Source organism: Stomoxys calcitrans, chromosome 3, assembly GCF_963082655.1.
Source record: "Stomoxys calcitrans chromosome 3, idStoCalc2.1, whole genome shotgun sequence".
In the NCBI taxonomy this organism is placed as follows: Eukaryota; Metazoa; Arthropoda; class Insecta; order Diptera; family Muscidae; genus Stomoxys; species Stomoxys calcitrans.
The window spans coordinates 139783021-139804430 of record NC_081554.1 but is presented as its reverse complement, the minus strand read 5'-3'; the positions used below and the strand labels follow the sequence as shown (position 1 = coordinate 139804430).

The following is a 21410-nucleotide window of genomic DNA, read 5'->3' as shown; positions in this document are numbered from 1 at the left end:
ATGTCTGACGCCGCCGTTGTTGAAGCCACCGCATCTCCAGTCGCCGCTGTTGAGAAAAAGGCACCTAAGAAAGCCGCTGCCAAGGCAAAGAAACCCTCTGCTGCCCCAAGCCATCCACCAACCCAACAAATGGTCGATGCTGCCATCAAAACATTGAAAGAACGTGGTGGTTCCTCATTGCCTGCCATCAAGAAATACTTGGCCAGCACATACAAAGTTGATGCTGTAAAATTGGCCCCATTCATCAAGAAGTACTTGAAGAGCGCTGTTGCTAGTGGAAAATTGATCCAAACTAAAGGTAAGGGTGCCTCCGGTTCATTCAAATTGTCCCCATCTGCCTCGAAGGAACCTAAAGCAAAGAGCGCTGAAAAGAAGAAGAAGGCCCCAGCCGGTGATAAGAAAAAGAAGGCAGCAGCACCCAAAAAGGCAGCCGGTGAAAAGAAAGCCGCTGCAAAGAAGCCTTCCGCTGCTAAAAAGACCGCCGAGAAGAAGAAGACCGAAAAGGCCAAGGCTAAAACTGCCAAAAAGACAGGTACAGTTAAAGCTAAACCCGCAAAAACAGCCGCCAAAGCATCAGCCACTAAACCAAAGGCACCCAAGGCAAAAACCACCGCTGCCAAGCCCAAAAAGGCTGCCGCAGCAAAGAAGCCAGCTGCCAAGAAGACCGCCGCTAAGAAGTAATTTTTCCATGCAAAATTACTTATCATGTCAAAATGATTATTTTCGATATTCGAAAGCAGTATATCTAACAGCCCTTTTCAGGGCTACAAAAAAATTTTTAAAAAGAGACCAAATTGAACTCAAACAATTTTTTAATTACCTAATAAATACTATGTTAATTTTAAGGGAAAAGCTAATCACAGCCCTTTTCGTAGCTGTAAAACATCTGTTGAAATCTTTTAATACCATTGTTACCTAATATGGGAATAAATTACCCTTTAAGGAAATTTAAGTAATCACATGTTAAATGGGATTTTTTCCGCAACTGGATTAACTGTTTCACTTAGGGTCATAAACCAAAGCAATTACTAAGAATTATGAAAATCACTTAATGTTAAAGAAAATCTCATTTAGCATACCTAACCAATAAGAGAGTGGCGTACAATATTCCCTTCAAAAATCGCACTTAGCATACCTATTTCATTCTTTACGAGCATACCTACCCATAGATCTCGCGTACAAACGCATAAGTCCACATATACATCTCTACACCATTTCACGCTAACATACTAGTATACATCCCTAAAAAATTTAGTATCAACACACACGCTCACATATACTCGAACATCAATACAACGTTGCATACCGAGTGTTTGAGCATAAGAGCAATATGTGTTGATCATACTACTGTAGATGTAGATGGTGCTAAGCAAGGAGGGCAATATTAGAGTATGGGTAGTATACATATTTTATTTTAAAAAAGTAATAAGGGCAATGTGAGGGTGAGTGGTAGATATATTTTTTCTTTAAATTTGTAAATATAAATTAATTTTAGTTGAATAACGAATTAAGTCTCTTTTTTAATTTATTTTGTGGCCCTGAAAAGGGCCTTTGATGTTGTAGGGAAAATATTGTACGACGAAATAAGTATGCCATTTACTTGGAGCTGGTGTACTTAGTAACGGCTTTGGTACCTTCACTGACAGCGTGCTTAGCCAACTCACCGGGCAATAATAGACGGACGGCAGTTTGGATTTCCCGACTGGTGATGGTGGAACGCTTGTTGTAGTGAGCCAAACGGGAGGCTTCGGCGGCGATACGTTCAAAGATATCGTTGACGAAACTGTTCATGATGCTCATGGCCTTTGAGGAGATACCAGTATCGGGATGGACTTGCTTCAACACTTTGTAAATGTAGATAGCATAACTCTCCTTACGCTTGGTGCGTCTCTTGGTCTTGTCACCCTTAGTGATGTTCTTTTGGGCTTTGCCGGCCTTCTTTGCTGCTTTACCACTGGCTTTTGGAGGCATTTTCACTTGGTTTTTTTTTTAAGTCACACAAACACTTTTAACACTGTTCACGATTTTGTGTGTTTGATGGTGGCGTTTCATATAGCCGTTTATTTTTTCCAAAATTCAAATTCATTTACAGAGATTTTGCTAATATCTAATTGAATCTATAAATTTTACAAAGTACTTAAAAAATTCCCTCGTACGACAACTTCAAGTTATTATGCGGTAGCCGGCTCTTGACCGTGACTACAAAATCAAAATTAACCTCGAGTTACAAAAAAGAAATATTTCATAGAACCAAAAATAGGGGTGTGATACTTAAATCTAAATCTTAAACCTAAATAACTATATACGGAAAGAATAAATATAATCTTAATTCTAGAGTAATTCTAAATAACTATTTACAATATGTACAAGGCAGGGATCACTGAGTTGTGTCGTACACTGTGTCCTGAAAATCAAAACTGTTATGTCTTCTATGGTAAAATAGAAGGACTTCACCATCATATAAGAGGTTTTCCTCATTCAGTCTAGGCAGTGCAGCTGGTGAAAAGTACGTTCTGTTTAGAAGTACATTCCTGTCATCATTGGAGGAGAAATGGTCAGACACCATCCCATTGCCCACATCGCCGCATCGTTCCAGAAATTCAATGGCGCCCCGCATCATCCATACGTCGATACGGGGAGTCCCCGCTCCATCATATATCGCCCTACACGAAGGGCGACTAACCGAACCATCCCTCCTAACTATCGTCCGCAGCCCCAAGCACGAGCGCAAAGCCCGCCTCTCCCAAGCCCTGACCCTCTCCATCCGCGCCGAAGATATGCCGAACCATATCGGAAAGGCATATGAAACCACCGGTCTGATCACTTGACGATAAATCAAGAGCTTCACGGCCGACGATAGACCCCTTCTCATCCGAAACAGGCGGTGATAGCCGAAATAGACCCTCCTCGCCCTGTCCAGCGCGTAATCAACGTGATTGCGGAATTCCAGTCTGGAGTCAAAAACGACCCCCAGATACTTAATCGTGCCAGTAACTGCCACGTTATCGACCCCGATGCGGACCACGGGAACGTATCGTCGAAAATTAGGGTAAGTGGTGCCAGTCCTGCCCCTAAAAACCATAGCGGAGCATTTCGCCGGGTTTAGCCTAAGCCTCCATCTAGTGAAATAACCACACAACTCACCCAAAAACATGTTAACATTCCTGTTAACAATAGAAGCCCTGGGGCCAGAGAAGGCCAACATGACGTCATCCGCGTACGCCAGCAGCATGCCACCTGAAGGAGGGGCTGGAATGTCATGGACAAACAAATTGTACAACATCGGCCCGAGGATGGAGCCTTGGGGGACGCCAGATCGAACTGGCCGATCTGAAGAAGATTGCTCACCTACCCTTACACAAAAACTCCGACCGTGGAGAAAGCTTGCGACCACCCTACACACCTGTCTGCCAAATCCAAGGCCCCTAAGCTTAAAAAGCAGGCCGTCGTGCCAAACGGAATCAAAGGCCTTGGAAATATCAAGGCCTACCGCAATCGTCCCGTACTTCCTATCAAATCCCCTAGTCACGTAGCTCGTGAAAACGCCTAAAGCGTGTGTGGTGGAATGGTCCGGCCTGAAACCAAACTGACCATCCGGCAGAATACCTCTGTCTTCAACGACCCTGGCAATCCTCCTCAAAATGAACGACTCAAAGAGTCTCCCAAACGTCGACAAAAGAGAAACAGGCCTATAGCCAGAGCGATCTCGCCGATCAGATCCCGGTTTCGGTATCGGAACAACTACAGCGGTCTTCCAGGCGGGAGGAAAATACCCCAAATTCAGGCAGTGGTTAAACAAGACGCACAGAAAAGTGAAAATCACATTGCCGGCTCTCTTGAGCGCAATATCCGGGACTCCATCAACACTGGAGGACCTCTTGGACGACCAAGAGGAAAGGGCCGAACCAATGCAAGATGGTTTTACAAAAAGACCATCTTCCCACAAGGACCTATCGGCCACAGCAGTGCCGTTAGCAGGGAACGAACCAGAAAATTCAACCAGGGGAGACGCATCAACAAGATCATCTGCAACCTCATGGACCTGTCTTCCGAACTCGCCGTCAGACGGGGGAAAGCCCGTCACCAAATCGACTTGAACATGGTCCGCAAGAGCCTCCGCCTTGGAAAGATCATCAGTCAATACACTCCCGTCAGAGGACGTCAGGTCTCCAATAGGTTCCCTATTGGATAGGCCCGCGGCCCTCTTGACCTGAGAGTATGATCGACCTATCGACGATCCTAATACGTCCAAGTCGGCGGCTCATGCGGTCCCGTTCGAAGGAGTCAATGGACTCGCGAATCACCCTAGACAGGTGTCTGATGTCAGTGCGCAAAAGCCCGCGGCGCTCTGGATCAGCCGATGCGCGCAGCGCCCGACATAGGGCCCTACGCTCATAAATGAGCCTGAGAATCCAGCCCGGTAAGAACATCCTTGTCCTCTCCACGGGAACCCTAGGGACCGAAGCCTCGATCGCGGAGCGAAATACCATTCCAAGTCCCTCAACACAATCATCAATCTCCTGTGTAGTCACGTTCCTGTCTACCGGAAGAGAAATAGGCGACAGCCCCTCACCCAGACGAGCCCTGTAGCGACGGACATGCATTCTGCTAAAATCGAGGAAAGTCCTGGGATTCCTTATCTCAAGTCGCCCTATACCTAGAGTCACCTGGATCGCCCTATGATCTGACTCGAAATCAAATGCTCTCGACAATCCCCCATCGCCCGTGAGTGGAACACCAGGAGTCAACAAAAAGAAGTCTATGTAAGTCCCCCCGGATGCATTCGGTCTCGTCGGTCTATCGCACCGGCTCGTCGCAAAATCAGGGTAGTCAAGTAAAAACCTGGCCAGCCGCCTTCCCCTGGGGTCCACCTCCGTGCCACCCCAGGACGGGTGTTTAGCATTGAGGTCTGCTCCAACCACAACCTCGCCAGACTCGTGCAGCTCCATAATCGACTCCAAATCCGATGGTATCAAGGGTTCACCAGGACGAAGATAAAGCGAAACAAAGGCAACTGAACCGCCATCCCTCGTAAAAACCCTCGCAGCGCAGGATTCTATGCCTCCTGTCCGAATATGTATCCTCTCACTGCGAAAAGAACTCCGCACAAGTACCGCAGTGCCACCGCCGCGTGACTGTCTATCCTGTCTGAAAACATCATATCCCTCCAATTCAAAGCGGTGCCTACTGGAAAGCTTATGTTCCGCCAACAAAATCACATCAGGTCCATGGTCGTCAACAAAAATCTTCAAAAAATGTCTCCTGCGTAAGGACACACAAGAGTTGATGTTCAGAAAAACACACTTAAATAAACTACACATCGCAGAGGAAGCGCAAGAAGGCCGTAATGGCCCCCGACTCACCATGCTCCCTAACAAGGCCTGCATACCTTGGTGCAAATTCCCTCATCCTAGCGAAAACTGAAACGAAGTCGCCGCCCAATATTCGCTGACAGTCCGCAAAGATATCCGCACCGCCGGCGGATGTGGGGGCACCAGACGGTGCCGAGCGCGCGCTTGGCCGTGCAGCGGACGCGTAGGAAAGTCCTCTCACCCTATTCGACCTAGACATATCCCTATTCCTGATCTCCTCTCTCTTCTCTGCCATCCTGGCAACCATTCTTACACGAATGGGACATCCCCTCGAGCCAGCAGTATGGCCCTCAACACCACAATTCACGCAACTCACTGGCACCACCTCATACCTCGTAACCCTTCCCGTCTCCGGATCGGTAACCTCCTTCCCTTCCAAATCCTTGGGCGGAACCGGACACGCCCCGCGTTCATGTGGCTGGCTGCATTTACAGCAGCGAAATGGCAAACCGCAGTTGTCGGACACATGGCCATACCTTTGGCAATTATAACATTGGACGGGATCACGGGCCCTGTCCCTACGGAAAGTGACCCTGCAATGCAACATCCTTTTCACCCCATAGAGGAGACCCAAATCGGTGGACCTTCCCACCCTAAGAAGCCACAAGTTCCCTGAAAGGTTAACCAAACCCCGCACATCGACCGGGAACCCAAGGCCGCCCAAACACTCCTCGACCTCTTCCTTAGAAAACTCGCCAGAAAGCCCCTCAATAACAACGGAATAGGGCAACAAATCCTTAGGCGTATGGGTGGTGAACTTATACCGCCTCTCCTTCAACATACTCTTAATCTTCTCAAAGGAATTTATACCCCTTACCCTCAAACTTATGCAACTTTTTCTTACCAATCTGATGGTGAAGTCCTTCGTGTTCAGGGATCTTGACACAATCGTGCATAACTCTCTTACACCTACATCATAAACCATAAACGCAGGCATGGTTCCATTGTCTTCTCTATCCGCTGTGGCCGGTTGGCCCGTAGCAGGGGTCTTCACAGCTGGGGGGACAGCATTCTTCTTCACTGCCGGTATCTTCGGTACAGCACCAGTCTTTGCGGGGTGCGCAACATCTCTTAACGGGAGCGTTTCTTCATTCTTCTTCTCTTTCGGAATTCGCTTGGCCTTTACCAGGGAGAAGGCTCCATCGTTCAACGCAGTGCCGGGGTTTTCGGCTACCCCGGCCGACAAATCATTCGTATCCATATCCTCGACTGAGATATGGACGCCATCATCAGCTGAATTGCCAGCAGCTATGCCCTTTGTGGTGTGGGCACTAGCTGAAGCATTATGTGAGTTCATGCCCTTTGTAGCTTGGGCAACAATCACTCGACCATCAGAAGCATTACTAAAATTTTGCTTTGCACTGGCCATCATTGCCATTTCCATTTCGGCCATTTTCGTTCGTAGGGCCAAAATTACAGCCCCATCTCTGCGGGCATTCTCCTCAAGGCGTGCAATCGTTGCCTTGAGTTCATCCACCAAGCATCCCATCTTTAGGCTCTCGTAAATGTCGCTATCAGACTTCTTCTTTCTTCGCTTGCGACTAGCCTCATCCATTTTTTGGATGACCTCGTTGACCGTCTCATTCTTTGGCTTCTCTGCATCCTCTGCCTCTTCAATTTCTTCTTCTTCTTCTTCGTCATCCCTTTTCTCAGGCTGACCTTCCATTTTAACACCACAATCACTGGCCAGTGGCCCACAAAAATGTTCAAATCTGCCAACCACTGTAGGTTTTTAATATTTCTTTTATGTTTATTTTCAAAAATCACTTTTTGCCAAATCAAGTTCGTATCTTGAGTCTATGATCTGTCACTCAACGGCTATTGCTTCTTTGCTGCTTTACCACTGGCTTTTGGAGGCATTTTCACTTGTTTTTTTTTTTTAAGTCACACAAACACTTTTAACACTGTTCACGATTTTGTGTGTTTGATGGCTTACTCGGAATATTTAAACCATTTCATGCACAAGATATTCAGGTAGACGAAAACAGTCGCTATGTTTACGAAAACAACCCTCTAAAATTAGCTACACGTTGGATCCGAAAGTATAAATACTGCAGTTCATGCTGCGAACTAATATTCTGTGTTTTGTGCTCAAGGTGATCATACCATAGCGGATAGTGAAGTTTGACTTGAATTTTAATCTCTGTGTCAAGTGATTTTTTGAACTCTTAACTGCGATTTTGAGAATCGATAGTAGGCGTCTGTGTTGCGCAAATTTTGAATTTTGCCAACATCATCACTCATAATTTTGAGAATTAAGAGAAGGCTGCAGTGCTGGCACTAAATAACCCCCTTTTTGACGGACTGGCTGACATCCCTTGGAAAAATGAGAACCGCGTGGTAGGCGGTGAAATTAACAAAATGGAAAATTTGAAAGAGGTTGTGGCAGCAGCCTCAAATTTGAATGCGTTTGGTGGCTCTGGGCGAACTACCAACAGATTTGCTGAACTAGATGCTACATTACAGCATGCTGATGGAAGAAATATAAATGGTGGAGTTGCTGAATCCACTGACATACACACTGATGGTGCAACTGCAATTAGCTCCGTTAAAGGACGTAAAATTTTAGCTGCTGTAGGAAAGACACTACAGAAAACTGTGACAGAAACTGCTGATTCACTTTTGGAAAAGTCAACAAATATCTTATCAGAAGGAAGAATTGATGACACTGATATTACTGATGCGACTGGCAATACATCAGATGGCTTTCAGGCTGTGACTGGCAAGAAACATCGCAAACGAAAGAAAAAGAAAGATGGAGTAGATGACGACTCGCCATATGAAAATTTGAAGCATCAGCTTAATCTTTCGCGATTGGAAGATAAGATTGAGCAACTACAAAATCAAGTTCAAGCGTTGATGGCCGAGAACGCACTTCTAAGGGGTATTTCAAATAGCCAACCGATACTTGCTAAAACAGCAAATGACACACCGATGACGTCGACAACTACGTCAAATAGCCAACCGACACTTGCCAAAACAGCGAATGATACACCGATGACGTCGACAACCACTGATAGAAATTGGGCAGATGAAGAAAATACCATGATGACGGATGAGATCGCACCGCCGGCGACTCAACAACCCAGGGAGTGTATGAGATTTGCCAAGTTGATGAGGGATGAGTTCGCACCGCCGGCAACTCAGCAACCCAGTGAACCCATGAGGACTGCTAGTCTGGAGTTTCCCGACTTGTACAATCAGAGGATAAGGACAGCTGCACCTACTACAAGCAAAGGAGCGATTCCGAAGTACCCAACGAGACCGAATGTGACCAGCGAAGGTCAATCTTCAACAAGAGGGACGAATGTGCCGACTTCTGTAGGAAAAGAGAAAGGTAAGGTCAGCCCACCCATGATTAAGATTTATAATGCAAATATCAGGGAATTAAGAGAGAGGATTTGTTAGGATATTGTTAGGACATGCACTTTTCGTTATTAGTATTGCTAATAGGAATATGTTGAACCTAAAGATGGTCTCTTTGGATGATTTTGATAAGGTCCGTAAGATGTTGGATGAGAGGAAGTATAGGTATTTCACTTATACCCCAAGAGACAGAAAGCCATATACGGTTTTGGTGACTGGGTTGTCAGAGACCTATGAGGAGGATGATGTAAAGACCTATTTGGATGGAAGGGAGATGGACCTCCGTGTGGAGAGGGTTGTCAGGTTGAGAGGGGACAGATGGATTGTGAAGCTGGGTTTGGAGTCAGATGTAAGGGCGTTTCGGAGACTCCAATATATCTTGAATTGTAGGGTGAGGATTTCTGATTATAAGAGGGAGGGGATAGTGCAATGCTGGAATTGCCAGAGGTTTGGCCACACTTCTCCCAACTGTGGTCTGAAGTATAGATGTGTGAAGTGTAGTGGGGCTCATGGCCCAGGGAATTGTCCCCTGCCGAGGAAGGGTGCTGACGTGCAGGAGACGATTACGGCTGATCCGGGTACTGGACGGATTGTTAAGAGGATTAACGGGCCAGTAAGGTGTGCGAACTGCGATGTGGAGGGTCATGTTGCCAGTGATAAGGAATGCCCTAAGAGGATGGAGATAGTAAGGAGGATGCGGGATAGGAAGGAGGCCGATAGGGGCGTGGGCCAGGTCCGCGTGGCGAATAGTTTGGGACTGAATGTGGCGGCCCCGAGGGTGCGGAATGGGGGTACCACTTATGCAGGTGCGGCTAGAGGTTTTTCGATGGGAACGCCCTCGGGTGGACAGGAGATGGGCAAGGCTAGTTCGGCGATGAGTGGTTTTGATGCTGAATGTAAGAGACTCTTTGGACAGGGTTTCCTCAGTTGTATGCGGAGGGTTGATGCTTTCAGGGGCGAGTATCTTAAGTTAAGGAATGATGAGGAGAAGATGCATGCTATGATGGGATTTTTACTTAGTTTAGGGGATGATGGACGCGCTTAGATGTATTTTTATTAATGTGAATTCGATAGTGTCGAGGAGTTGAAGACACTATCTACAGCTATTTGTGGATGAGCACAGACCTGATGTGCTGCTGATTGCGGAGCACAAGCTCAGTGCCAGGCACGTTTTTAAGTTGGAGGGGTATACGGTGTTCGTACAGAATAGAATTGGTCAGAGAGGAGGAGGGACGGCGATATGTCTCAGGAGTGGTATGAAGGGGAATAGGTTGGAGGTGAATTTTGGGGATGTGGAAGGGACTGCGGTTAGGGTGAAGAGGAGATCTGACAGGGATGTCATTTTTATTGCCATATATTGTAGGCCGACTGTGGAGCTGGGCAATGAGGTTCTGGATCGTATAGAGGCAGTGGTTGGCTCCGATGAGGTGGTGATTGGGGGGGACTTCAATGCGAGGCACCCACAATGGGGAGGGGGCTATACTAACGCAAGTGGGAGGACTTTGAAGGAGTGGATCGATATGAGCCCGGCTCTGGTGTTGAGGCCAACACGGGGGCCCACAACTAGTGTGTCTTTTATAGATTTTTTTATCACGTCGATGGGCTTGGAGCTACTAGATGGTCTGAACGGGAGGCAGGCTGTGGAGGGATTGAGGACATTCGATTACGATTCCGATCACAGGGCTGTCGGTATAGAGCTTGCGATTGGAGATGTCGAGGAGGGAGAACCTGCGCGTTACTTCAGGTTTGATAAGATGAAGATTAGGAAATTTAATGATGAGCTCTCGTGTCTGATGGAGGGGGCCATGCTGCCAATAGATAGGAATTGTACCGTTGATGAGATAGATGCTGGCGTTGAGAGGATGACTTCGTCCATTGTTGAGGCGATGAATAAGAGTATTCCGGTCGCGAATACGGAGAATGGAGGGATGCCTGGGTTGCCGGCGGATATTTTATCACTGATAGCGCAGAAGAAGGGCCTAAGAAGGAGACTACATAGGCTGCATGACTTGCAGGAGGTGCAGGCCATTAGGGTGATGGTCAGACTCCTCGATAGGATTATAAGAGAGAGGATAACACTGTTTGAAGAGGGAAGGTGTACTAGACTTCTGAGCGGGATTGTTGCGGGGAGGGATCTTTACCGCAATCTCAGGCGGTTTACAGGGACTAAGGCGGGAAGGAGGATGGGTGAGTTGAAGGACTCACATGGAACGCCCATTTACACTGATGAAAGGAAAGCGTGGGCCCTGGCGGATGCTTTCACAGCAGCTCAGAATGATGCAAGAGGTGGCGATGGTCTGGATATGAGATTGGAATCTGTGGTGCCGATGGTTGAGTTTGGGCAAGGAGTGACAGCGGATGGTGTGATAAGAAGAGGAGTGCGGAGACCGCCAATTGGGTTGGTCAAGGATACTGATGTTGGAGCGGTGCTTAAGAGGCTGAATTGTAAAAGAAGTAGCGGTGCTGATGGTATACCAAATTATGTGGTTAAGAAAATGGACAGGAGGATGTGGAGATTTTTGACCATACTATTTAATCACTGTCTGAATATTGGATACTTCCCGATGGCGTGGAAAAGATCTACTGTGATTCCTATACTAAAGCCTGGAAAGGACCCGACCGACCCTTCCTCGTACAGGCCCATCTCGATGTTGTCAAACATGGGAAAGCTGTTTGAGGTCTTTATATTGGAACGCGCCCGTGATGTGATAGAGGATAGGAATCTCCTAGGGGAGTTCCAATTCGGGTTTAGAGGCGGCACTTCTACGACCCATGCACTTATGGTTTTGACATCGAAGATCTCGGAAGGTTTCAGAAGACGCAACGGGACTTTGGCTGTCAGTCTGGACTTCCAAAAGGCATTTGACACGGTGTGGCATCGGGGTCTCCTTACTAAACTGGAACGATATGGATTTCCGTCCGCCCTTACGATGATGATTGGAGGCTATTTGACGGGAAGGAGCTTTGCGGTTGCGATAGGGGAGTCTTCTTCTGGATTGAGGGAAGTCACGGCTGGCGTTCCCCAGGGTTCGGTGTTGGGTCCGGCACTGTATAACCTTTACCTTGCTGATATGCCTATGCCGCAGGGCGACGATCTGGTATTGGCATATGCTGATGACATTTTGATAGCCGTCACTCATCCACGAGCGACAACTGCTCAGAGGAGGATGGAGGAGTACCTCGCGCTTTTGGTCCCATACTTCGAGCGCTGGAGGCTAAGGCTTAATCTGGACAAATGCCGATCCATCTTATTTAGGGGGAAGGGGTTGGGACTCTTTAGGAATGTGCTCCGCTTCTCCCCATCGGTCAGAGTTGGCGGCACTGTGCTTAGGAATGCGGAGGACGTTAAGTACCTGGGAGTATCATTGCAGGAGAATTTGACATTCGTGAGACATGTGGATGAGGTTATAAGAAAGGGTAAGGTGGCGTATGCCGTTCTATTTCGGGTGATGAGAATGAGAGGGGGCCTGAGCGAGAAGGTTAGGATGATGATTTATTCACAGGTAGTAAGGCCGACTATGTCATACGCATTTCCGGTATGGAGTATGGTGTCTTCGCACCAAATGGAACGGTTAAGGCGGTACGAGAGGAGGGTACTGATACACTGCCTGGGATTGAAGGGAAGGATGCTGGAGGATGGTCGGTTTTCCAGGCCATCGAACAGAAAGGTTTATGCGAAGAGTGGGATTGCACGGATAGATGCATATATGGTTGGCTTGACGATTGGGTTTCTCCGTGGCTGCGGGTCTCATTCGAATGGGAGGGTGAGAAGGTGTTGTCTTTCAAGGGAACAATATACCAGGATAAGGGAAACTGATGGTCACATGCCTCCGATGGGCCTCCTTCATCTGATTGGTGAGGGGGTTGTCTTTGATGATGACGGACGTACTGTTTTCTTCCATAGGAGGTATGGGACATATGGTGCTGACGACCCAGTTTACAATATGGCCCAGTGATTTGAGTGAACCTTACGGACTTTGTCTTTGGATGTTTATATGTGTGGATATATGTTTTTGTTTTCTGTTTTGTTTTGTTATTATAATTTTGTTTTTATGTAAATATCTTATTGTAATTGGATTATATGTTTTGTTTAGTTTTTTGTAAATAGTGTATATAATTTTTATTTAGGTTAATTTTAATATAAGTCCTAGGCTAAGTGAGAGGATCTCGGTTTTACCTAATTTTCCCGGGAAATTAATATTGAATGATACAACTTAAATATTTGATATAATAGGTGGGCTGACCTATGAAACCTAATTTTAATTAGATATAGTTATATTTTTAGAAATATGTTTAAATACATGCTAAAAGAAATTATTTTAAGATGGAAGACATGAAATGTAATGTATATATGGATAGAAATGGAAATAAAAATCAAATCAAATCAAATCTGCGAACTAATATCATTTGTGTTTCAGTGCTAAGTGAAGTGAATTAAAAAAAAAAAATAACTAAAAATGTCTGGTCGTGGTAAAGGTGGCAAAGTTAAGGGAAAGGCAAAGTCCCGTTCCAACCGTGCTGGTCTTCAATTCCCCGTCGGTCGTATCCATCGTTTGTTGCGCAAAGGCAACTATGCTGAACGTGTTGGTGCCGGAGCTCCAGTTTACTTGGCTGCTGTCATGGAGTATTTGGCCGCTGAAGTTCTTGAATTGGCTGGCAACGCTGCTCGTGACAACAAGAAGACAAGAATTATCCCCCGTCACTTGCAATTGGCTATCCGTAATGACGAAGAATTGAACAAATTGCTGTCCGGTGTCACCATTGCTCAAGGTGGTGTATTGCCAAACATCCAAGCTGTTCTCTTGCCCAAGAAGACCGAAAAGAAGGCTTAAATTATCTACGAGCATCAAAGAAAAAATGTAAATACAGGCCATCGTATAAATCAACAACAATCCGTCCTTTTCAGGACGACAAAAATTTTTTTAAAAGAGAAAAAACTATATCAAACCCCTTATTTTATCAAGAAAATTTACTTAAAAAATAGTTTTAAATAATAAATAAAATTTTAATTGTAGTTAAATTTAAAAAAAAATATTTTTTGGTCGATTTTTTTTTCAGTGGATTTGGTAATTTGCTAGCAATTTCGTTATTCGAAATTTCCTTAAACAATCCTGTTTTAGGCGTAAATACAAAAAAATCTGCCATCTATTGTTTATAGGTAAACATTTTCAAATATGTTTACATCTTATCGACTATTGCAGGTCTTTTAATATACATGTCATAATTATCAGTTATCAATTATCATGCATCAACATTTCGCCTATTTGCATACATTAACATAATAAGAATTTAGTTTTATCGACCCTACTCAAGATTATCGGCATTTAATAGGATCAATGTTACCATTAGGGTACTGTAAAAACTATTTATTTTACATTTGAATATCACATGGTAATCATTGTTCATTTTCTGATGCTGAAAAAAATTGGCATATGTAATAACAAAACATCGAAACGAAGTATCTACGATCGTCCCTCTTTGTACATTTGTGACAAAGTTAGCAGCTCCAAGCAAAGGAAACATTTAATGGTAGTATATGCGTGCATTTTGGTATCTGTGTGTATGTATATATCTCTTTTTAAATATGTTTTGTGGTCCTGAAAAGGACCGATTGTTTTAGTTTTAAAGTTTTTGAAATTTTCTCCAAAATAGCGTCAAGATAATGTTTAACCGCCGAAACCGTACAAAGTGCGGCCTTGTCTCTTCAAAGCGTAGACGACATCCATAGCGGTGACGGTTTTACGCTTAGCGTGTTCAGTGTAGGTGACAGCATCACGAATAACGTTTTCCAAAAACACCTTCAGGACACCACGGGTTTCTTCGTAAATCAATCCAGAGATACGCTTTACACCGCCACGACGAGCCAAACGTCTGATTGCAGGCTTGGTGATACCTTGGATGTTATCACGCAACACTTTACGATGACGTTTAGCGCCACCTTTTCCCAAGCCTTTGCCACCTTTACCACGACCAGTCATTTTTTCACTTTTTAAATTAAATTCACTTCACAAGTTATGCACAAGAACTAATACTTACCATGGATTCATGGATTCATATTTATTTTCCAATTCACTTAAAATTATTTTACATTTCCATTGTAGTCCTATATACATATAATACTCAACATGCTTGTTCTACATTTCTCTGAGTCTATAATAATTCCAAATAAATTCTAGCAAGGCCAGCCCAGCCGATTTACCATAAGTATCTATTCCCGAATGCACGGATACATTAAATCCTCCCCGAAAAAATGGAAAAACAGGGAATGTAAAACCTACTATATAAAACCTAAGCTAAACTATCACTAACTAAATCTAATAAAACCAAAACGAATAAAAGAAAGAAAGAAATGCGTCCATCGCAATAAAAGCAAAATAAAATAAAATAAAATGAACAAAATCATAAAGCTATATACATCTCCACAACTATCTACACTATTTACAATCAGACCACAGGCACCCACTGTGCCGTGGCGTATACCATATCATCCATGCCATATTGGCGGAATCTCCTGTGGTAGAAAAGGGTACGTCCCTCCGAGTCGTACACCAAGCCATCATCGTTAAGATGCAAAAGGCACATGGGAGAAAGGTGGCCACCCATCTCCCTCACGCGTAGGTAGTCCCCCCTGGACGTTTGGCACCGTTGTACCATGGGGTTCCAATGTGAAATGGCCCTCTCAAGATGTTCAATGCCCAAACGGACCATAAAGGCATCTATACGACACATCCGAGACTCCTCGTAGATTTTCCGGCAGGAGGGCCCAATCCAGTACCCTTGCTCCGATCTCCTTCCTCTCAGTCCGAGACATTGGACTAACATTTTTCTCTCGAGCACCCTCAATCTCTCCATCTGGTGCGAGGACACCGTGTACCAAATCGGGAAGGCATATGCAACCGTCGGTCTCACCACCTGCTTATAAATCGCCAGTTTGACCCTCTGGCTCAATCCTCTTCTACGGGCCAACATCGTACGGAAGGCGTGGTACGCCGCCCTTCCCTTTCCGATCGCCTCATCAATGTGTCTGATAAACGACATATCCTCTTCATACACAACACCCAGGTACTTCAGGGTATTGGAGTTTTGTATAACCGTGTCGCCGATCCTTACACTGGGGATATAGCCCCTGGCGTTCCGGTAGAGGTTCCTGCTCCTGCCCTTGAAAATGATGGTCTTGCATTTGTCCACATTGAGATTAAGTTTCCACTGCCGGAAGTATTCCTCCAGTCTAGCGAGATATCGCGTCAGGTTTCTTTCCGCAATACTGGCCCGAGGGTGCGTGGCAGCCACCAAGATGTCATCGGCATACGTGATAATGAGGCAGTCCCTCTCAGGCCTCGGTATGTCCGATAGGTATATATTATAAAGTACAGGTCCAAGCACCGATCCTTGTGGTACTCCTGATCTGGTCCTATGTGTGGAGGACACTGTGTCTCCAACAGACACTGAAAAGCTCCGACCTTTGAGGTAGTCCCCAATGAGTCTCGTGAGATGGGGGTCGAAATCATGGAATGTATCCATTTTCTGCGTGATACCGTCTTGCCAGACGGTATCGAACGCCTTCTCAAAATCGAGGCTGACCGCGATTGTCGGACTCCTAGCCTGGAATCCCCTCGCTATCCTGTCTGATAAGGTCATCAACGCGTGCGTCGTGGTCGTCTCCTTGCGGAAGCCGAATTGGAAATCACCCAGTGTCCCTGAGTCCTCCAGATGATCGTCCACCCTATGATTGATCACAACCTCAAATGCCTTTCCAAGGCTGGAAAGGAGTGATATGGGCCTGTATGAAGACGGATCGCTTGGTTCCTTACCCTTCTTCAGGATGGGTATCACCTTCGATTTCTTCCACGCTACGGGAAAATACCCCAAATTCAGGCAGTGGTTGAAAATCGCTGCCATATAGGCCCAGGCCCGCTGGTCCAGCCTCCTAAGAACGAAATTCGGAATGCCGTCTTCCCCACAGCTCTTCTTATTATTGAGTCGGCGTAGGATAGAGCCGACCTCCGAGGGTCTCACTAGTGCCACAGGGGGGGGTGAGGATCCCTCCATCATTATTCCATCAGCCGTGCAATCCTGGCCAAATATGATCATCGGTGTCCGTTCTACCACATTCGTGTCAGGCATGGGACCATCGCACTGGGCCAGTGCAAATGTCGATGCCAGCAGGTCTGCCTTTGCCCTCGTCGAGGTTACCCTTTCGTTGTTGGGAGTTGCCAGATCAGCCATTTCACCTCCTACCTTCCTGGCTGTGTATCGCTTCACTTTTCGAAACATGTCGTTTCCGGGAGTGATCCCCTCCAGTGTCCTAATGAAATTGTCGTCCTCAAATAAACGAATCCGTTGTTGTATTATTTTATCCAGGTTCTTCATGATGGCCCGTACTTCATTTGCATCGCGTGTGTCATGCAGCCTGTGCAATCTCCTGCGGAGGGTCCTTTTCTGGGAGATAAGTGCCAGAATATCCGGAGGAAGTTGTGTCAGACAATTCCCCCTGGGCCTTACTTTCGGAATTGCCTTCTCCATTGCATGTGCCAGGCCCCCAGCAAGAGCCCCTACTGCCATATCAATCTCCGATGTGTCGGCGTTCCAATATATAGGTGGTGCACACCCTTGAAGCCTCTCTGCCAGTTCATCGTTCAGGACACCGGTCCGCATCCTCTTGTAGTCGTATATTACTCTTGGAGTAACCTCCTCAATGCTGTCAACTGAGACAGAAATCTCCACCGCCCTATGGTCCGATTCATAGTCTAGCGTCCGTAGACCGTGCACCGTCTGTCTACCATTAGGTCCGTCAGTCAGTCTTAATCCCGTCGTAGTCATTATAACGTCTATAAAAGACCGACTCCTCCCCTGTATCCTCGTTGGTCCATCGGTTGGTCTCATCACGACCGTTGGGCTCATATCAAGCCATTCCTTTAATCTCCTCCCGGAAGTGTTAACAGTAGAATCCCCCCAAACGCGATGCCTCGCATTGAGGTCCGCTCCAATTATAGCCTCTTCTGTCCCAATAACCCTCTCCAAAGCGTCCAGATCAGACACACCCAGGGTATCCTGGGGTCTAAGATACAAAGATACCAGAAGTATCCTGCCCATATCAGGCCTATTTATCGCAACAACAGTACCCTCCATTCTCCCAAGGCTTGCATCAACCCTTTCACCACGGACATTTCCCCTCAAACAGATCGCCGTCCCACCACCAGCACCACTAGTCCGGTCCTGTCTATGAATCGAGTACCCCTTCAAAACAAAATTATGACGCGCCGACAAGCAGTGCTCCGCCAGCATCAAAACGTCCGGTTTATGCTCCTCCACGAAAAGTTGTAAGTAGTGTCTCTTGTGTCGAGATACTACCGAGTGTAAATTCACAAAAATGCATTTAATTCCCATCAGGAGCCATGCTCAAACCAAGGCCGAACAGCGCCTGCCTTTTCTCAGCATCAGAGTTCAGTCCCCTGAAGGTCTCAGCGAACCCAGCAATCTTGGCCATGTATACATGGAAGTCCTGTCCGAACAGCCGTCTACACTCCGCATTGAAGAAGCCCATTGCCTGAGCCGCCCTCTGCGCCGTCTCATTCCTCATTCCAACTGGGGTGATCGTTGGAGAATTCACATGCCTGGCAACGTTGGCATAAGAGCCCGCGGTCATCCTTGGTGGTGGTGGCGCCGGAGCCAGCACCTGGGCCCTCTTTGGAGGCGCCATGGTCACTTTCCTCTCTTGCATGCGCTGGAGTACTTCCAGGCGCTTCGGGCAATTCTTGTCGCTGGCCATGTGTCCGCTAGCCTTACAATTAGCGCAATATAGAGGGGCAACAGCCGCCCTGACAATCTCCCCTGTAGCCGGATCCTTGGATAAGGTCCCTTCTCCCCCGGCCTCGGCCGATGGCACACTGCACTCTCCTGGTCCGTGTGGAGATGCGCATCGCACGCATCTGTGCTCCATGCTGCAATTGGCCGCAACGTGCCCGAACCTCTGGCAGTTATGGCATTGGGTAACCCCTCCTGCTTTGTTCTTCACCATGTCTATTCTGCAGCCCAGTATGTATCTTTGCCTACGGAAAGCCTTCACATCGGAATCCTGGCCTAATTGTACGATCCATCTGTCGTACATGAGTTTCTTTATGACCATATCGCAGATCTTGATGCCAGTCGCGTCCAGGAAGGCCTTTAAATCCTCTACGTCATAGGTGCTAGACAAACCAGAAAGCATTATCGTATATGGCCTCATATTCCTCGGTGTGAAGGTGTAGAAGGACGTACCCTCTCCTATCAAATATTGCTTGACCCTAGCGTGATCTTCCAGTCTCACTAATTTAAGAACAATCATGTTCCTATTCTTTATATCAATATTAAAGAGATCATGTCCTAAAAGCCCCTTAAGACCTGACATGAATGTCTTAACATTTACCCCATAAATCTTCACTATAGGTGGGCTGACCTTACCTGATCCAACGGTCCTTCCCGCATCCGTGTTCGAGTCAGCGCCTCTGTTCCTGGTAGTGGTCCTCTGGTGATTCAAGGTTGTTGTTGTCATAGTTGTTGATGACTTTCCATTATTAGCTTGGGTCGTTTGTGGCTGCTTCTGTGTGGTCTTGCGAATAGCCCCTTTTGACATGTCTACAGTCGCCGGCGGTGCGACATCATCCTCTTCCATCAACGCTGCACCGAGGTTTTCGGCTACCTCGGTGGACCATTCGGTTATAGCCTTACTACCAGATGTAGCTATGGTAGTGCTGTCATAGTTGGTTGCTGTTGGCTGCAATTGGTGCATGGCAGCTTTAGTGGTGGTGCTGGCAGCAAGCCAGTTTGTCGTAAATGTACTACCAGATGTAGTGGTGGTAGTAATATCATTGTTGTTTCTTGCTGACTGCGATTGGTGTACAGTAGCCTCAGTAGTGATGTTAGCAGCAGCAACGAAACCAGATCGTGTGCCTTCAAGCTGTTCAATTTTACAGCGCAGCGTCTCCACAAGAGCACACTGTGCTTCCATTCTAGCAATCAAGTCCTGATTCCGCGCTTCAAGATTTCTATTCGCTGTCTCAAGCCTCTCAACGGCAAGTTGCAATTTCATGGCGTTATAGCTGGAATCGCCATCAGAACCATGGCCCTTCTTCCGCTTCCGCATTTTTGAATCTTCCTTGTCAGATTCAATTGACGATTTAGCCAAATCCATGGGGTGGCCGTTAAAATCAGTATTTTGCTGTCGCCGACAGTCGTTCTCATTGGGTCGTCGACCGCCAATGTCATCATTGTGGTTGCCAGACATGTTATTGGCACTGCCTTCCAGTGTCACATTCGATAAATTGGCCGGAATATTTATCTCATAAGAGAAATTCTCGGCCGACACTTTAATCGTTTCCACCTTCTCCTCTATCTTAAAGCAATTGCTTTATCTCACTTCACTTGTTTAATTATTTACTGTTCACTGCACTTCACTTGGTGTTGTCACCACGGCTGCTCAGCCAATAATAATAATAATAATACTTACCATGCTGCGATACCTCATATTTATACAAAATCCGCTCTGAATTTACTACATACACATACGCTTCGATCTATCTTCGGGGTTGTTCGTATACACTTCGTGTGTACAGATACAAATGTTGAAGCATATACGCAGCACACACCCTTATTGGAAACTGTAGCCCGCCAAATTTTTTCTATAAATATCGGGAATCGCTCCGTAAGGCAACTATTACAGTGTTAACAGTGTTTGTGTGCATATCGTGAAGTGAACTAAAAACCTCTAGTGAAAAATGGCTCGTACTAAGCAAACTGCCCGTAAATCTACTGGTGGCAAAGCCCCTCGTAAGCAATTGGCTACCAAAGCTGCTCCTAAGAGCGCACCAGCCACCGGTGGTGTTAAGAAGCCACATCGTTTCCGCCCTGGTACCGTTGCTTTGCGTGAAATCCGTCGCTACCAGAAGAGTACTGAGTTGTTGATCCGCAAATTGCCTTTCCAACGTTTGGTTCGTGAAATTGCCCAAGATTTCAAGACTGACTTGCGTTTCCAGAGCTCTGCTGTCATGGCCTTGCAAGAAGCTAGCGAAGCCTACTTGGTCGGTCTCTTCGAAGATACCAACTTGTGTGCCATCCATGCCAAGCGTGTCACCATCATGCCCAAGGATATCCAATTGGCCAGACGTATTCGTGGAGAACGTGCTTAAATTATTGACATTTTAAAAGCCAACTTTTTTTTACAAAAACAATCGGTCCTTTTCAGGACCACAATATTTTTATAAAAAAGAGAAAAAAATTTATTCAAAACTTACACCTTTTTATTTTTATTAAAATAAATAAATATAGTCTTTTTTTGGGGATGGAAAAATACACTATTTATATTAAAAAATTTTTTTCTTTTCTATGCGTTTTACTTTTGGTAATATTGGGTTTCAAAACATGGAGCGAAATCAAAAACTTTTTTTAAAAAAAAATTATTTAATTTACTTTTTATGTTAAATTGAAAATTTTTATTTTCTATTAGCAACAGTATATTTGCTGTTATTCTTTTTGCAAAATTTGATTTTTCGTAGTAGCTACATAACAAGAATGAATGAAGATAAAAACAGGCAGGCCAATACATTCGAGAGAATTTTAACTTTAAATAGATAATTTAGATACATTGAATATACATTTTTTCTGTATTTTTTATTATTTTTAAACAAATGATATTTT

At 45.7% G+C, this 21410-nt stretch overlaps 4 protein-coding genes across 4 annotated transcripts; 3 read left to right on the top strand and 1 right to left on the bottom strand.

Moving 5' to 3' along the window:
* Positions 1-2104, top strand: LOC131996165 (histone H1-like). Its single transcript, XM_059365618.1, has 2 exons — positions 1-669; positions 2093-2104. The coding sequence occupies exons 1-2, from the start codon at positions 1-3 to the stop codon at positions 2102-2104; spliced, it is 681 nt and encodes a 226-aa protein (XP_059221601.1).
* Positions 2105-7733: 5629 nt separating this feature from the next.
* On the top strand, positions 7734-13073 carry LOC131996164 (uncharacterized). The gene is made up of 2 exons (XM_059365617.1): positions 7734-8709; positions 13024-13073. The coding sequence occupies exons 1-2, from the start codon at positions 7734-7736 to the stop codon at positions 13044-13046; spliced, it is 999 nt and encodes a 332-aa protein (XP_059221600.1). The 3' UTR covers positions 13047-13073.
* A 1331-nt stretch (positions 13074-14404) lies between these two features.
* Positions 14405-14740, bottom strand: LOC131996269 (histone H4). Its single transcript, XM_059365801.1, has one exon. It carries the CDS (start codon positions 14714-14716, stop codon positions 14405-14407), a length of 312 nt encoding a protein of 103 aa, XP_059221784.1. The 5' UTR covers positions 14717-14740.
* A 5751-nt stretch (positions 14741-20491) lies between these two features.
* On the top strand, positions 20492-20902 carry LOC131995686 (histone H3-like). Its single transcript, XM_059364572.1, has one exon. The coding sequence runs from the start codon at positions 20492-20494 to the stop codon at positions 20900-20902; it is 411 nt and encodes a 136-aa protein (XP_059220555.1).
* The last annotated feature ends 508 nt before the right edge of the window (positions 20903-21410 follow it).

Coding starts and splice junctions, on each gene's coding strand:
- LOC131996269 (XM_059365801.1), bottom strand. CDS start 14,716: ATGACTGGTCGTGGTAAAGGTGGCAAAGGCTTGGGAAAAGGTGGCGCT.
- LOC131996164 (XM_059365617.1), top strand. CDS start 7,734: ATGGAAAATTTGAAAGAGGTTGTGGCAGCAGCCTCAAATTTGAATGCG. Junction 8,710..13,023: donor TTCTGTAGGAAAAGAGAAAG/GTAAGGTCAGCC, acceptor TTATATTTTTAG/AAATATGTTTAAATACATGC.
- LOC131995686 (XM_059364572.1), top strand. CDS start 20,492: ATGGCTCGTACTAAGCAAACTGCCCGTAAATCTACTGGTGGCAAAGCC.
- LOC131996165 (XM_059365618.1), top strand. CDS start 1: ATGTCTGACGCCGCCGTTGTTGAAGCCACCGCATCTCCAGTCGCCGCT.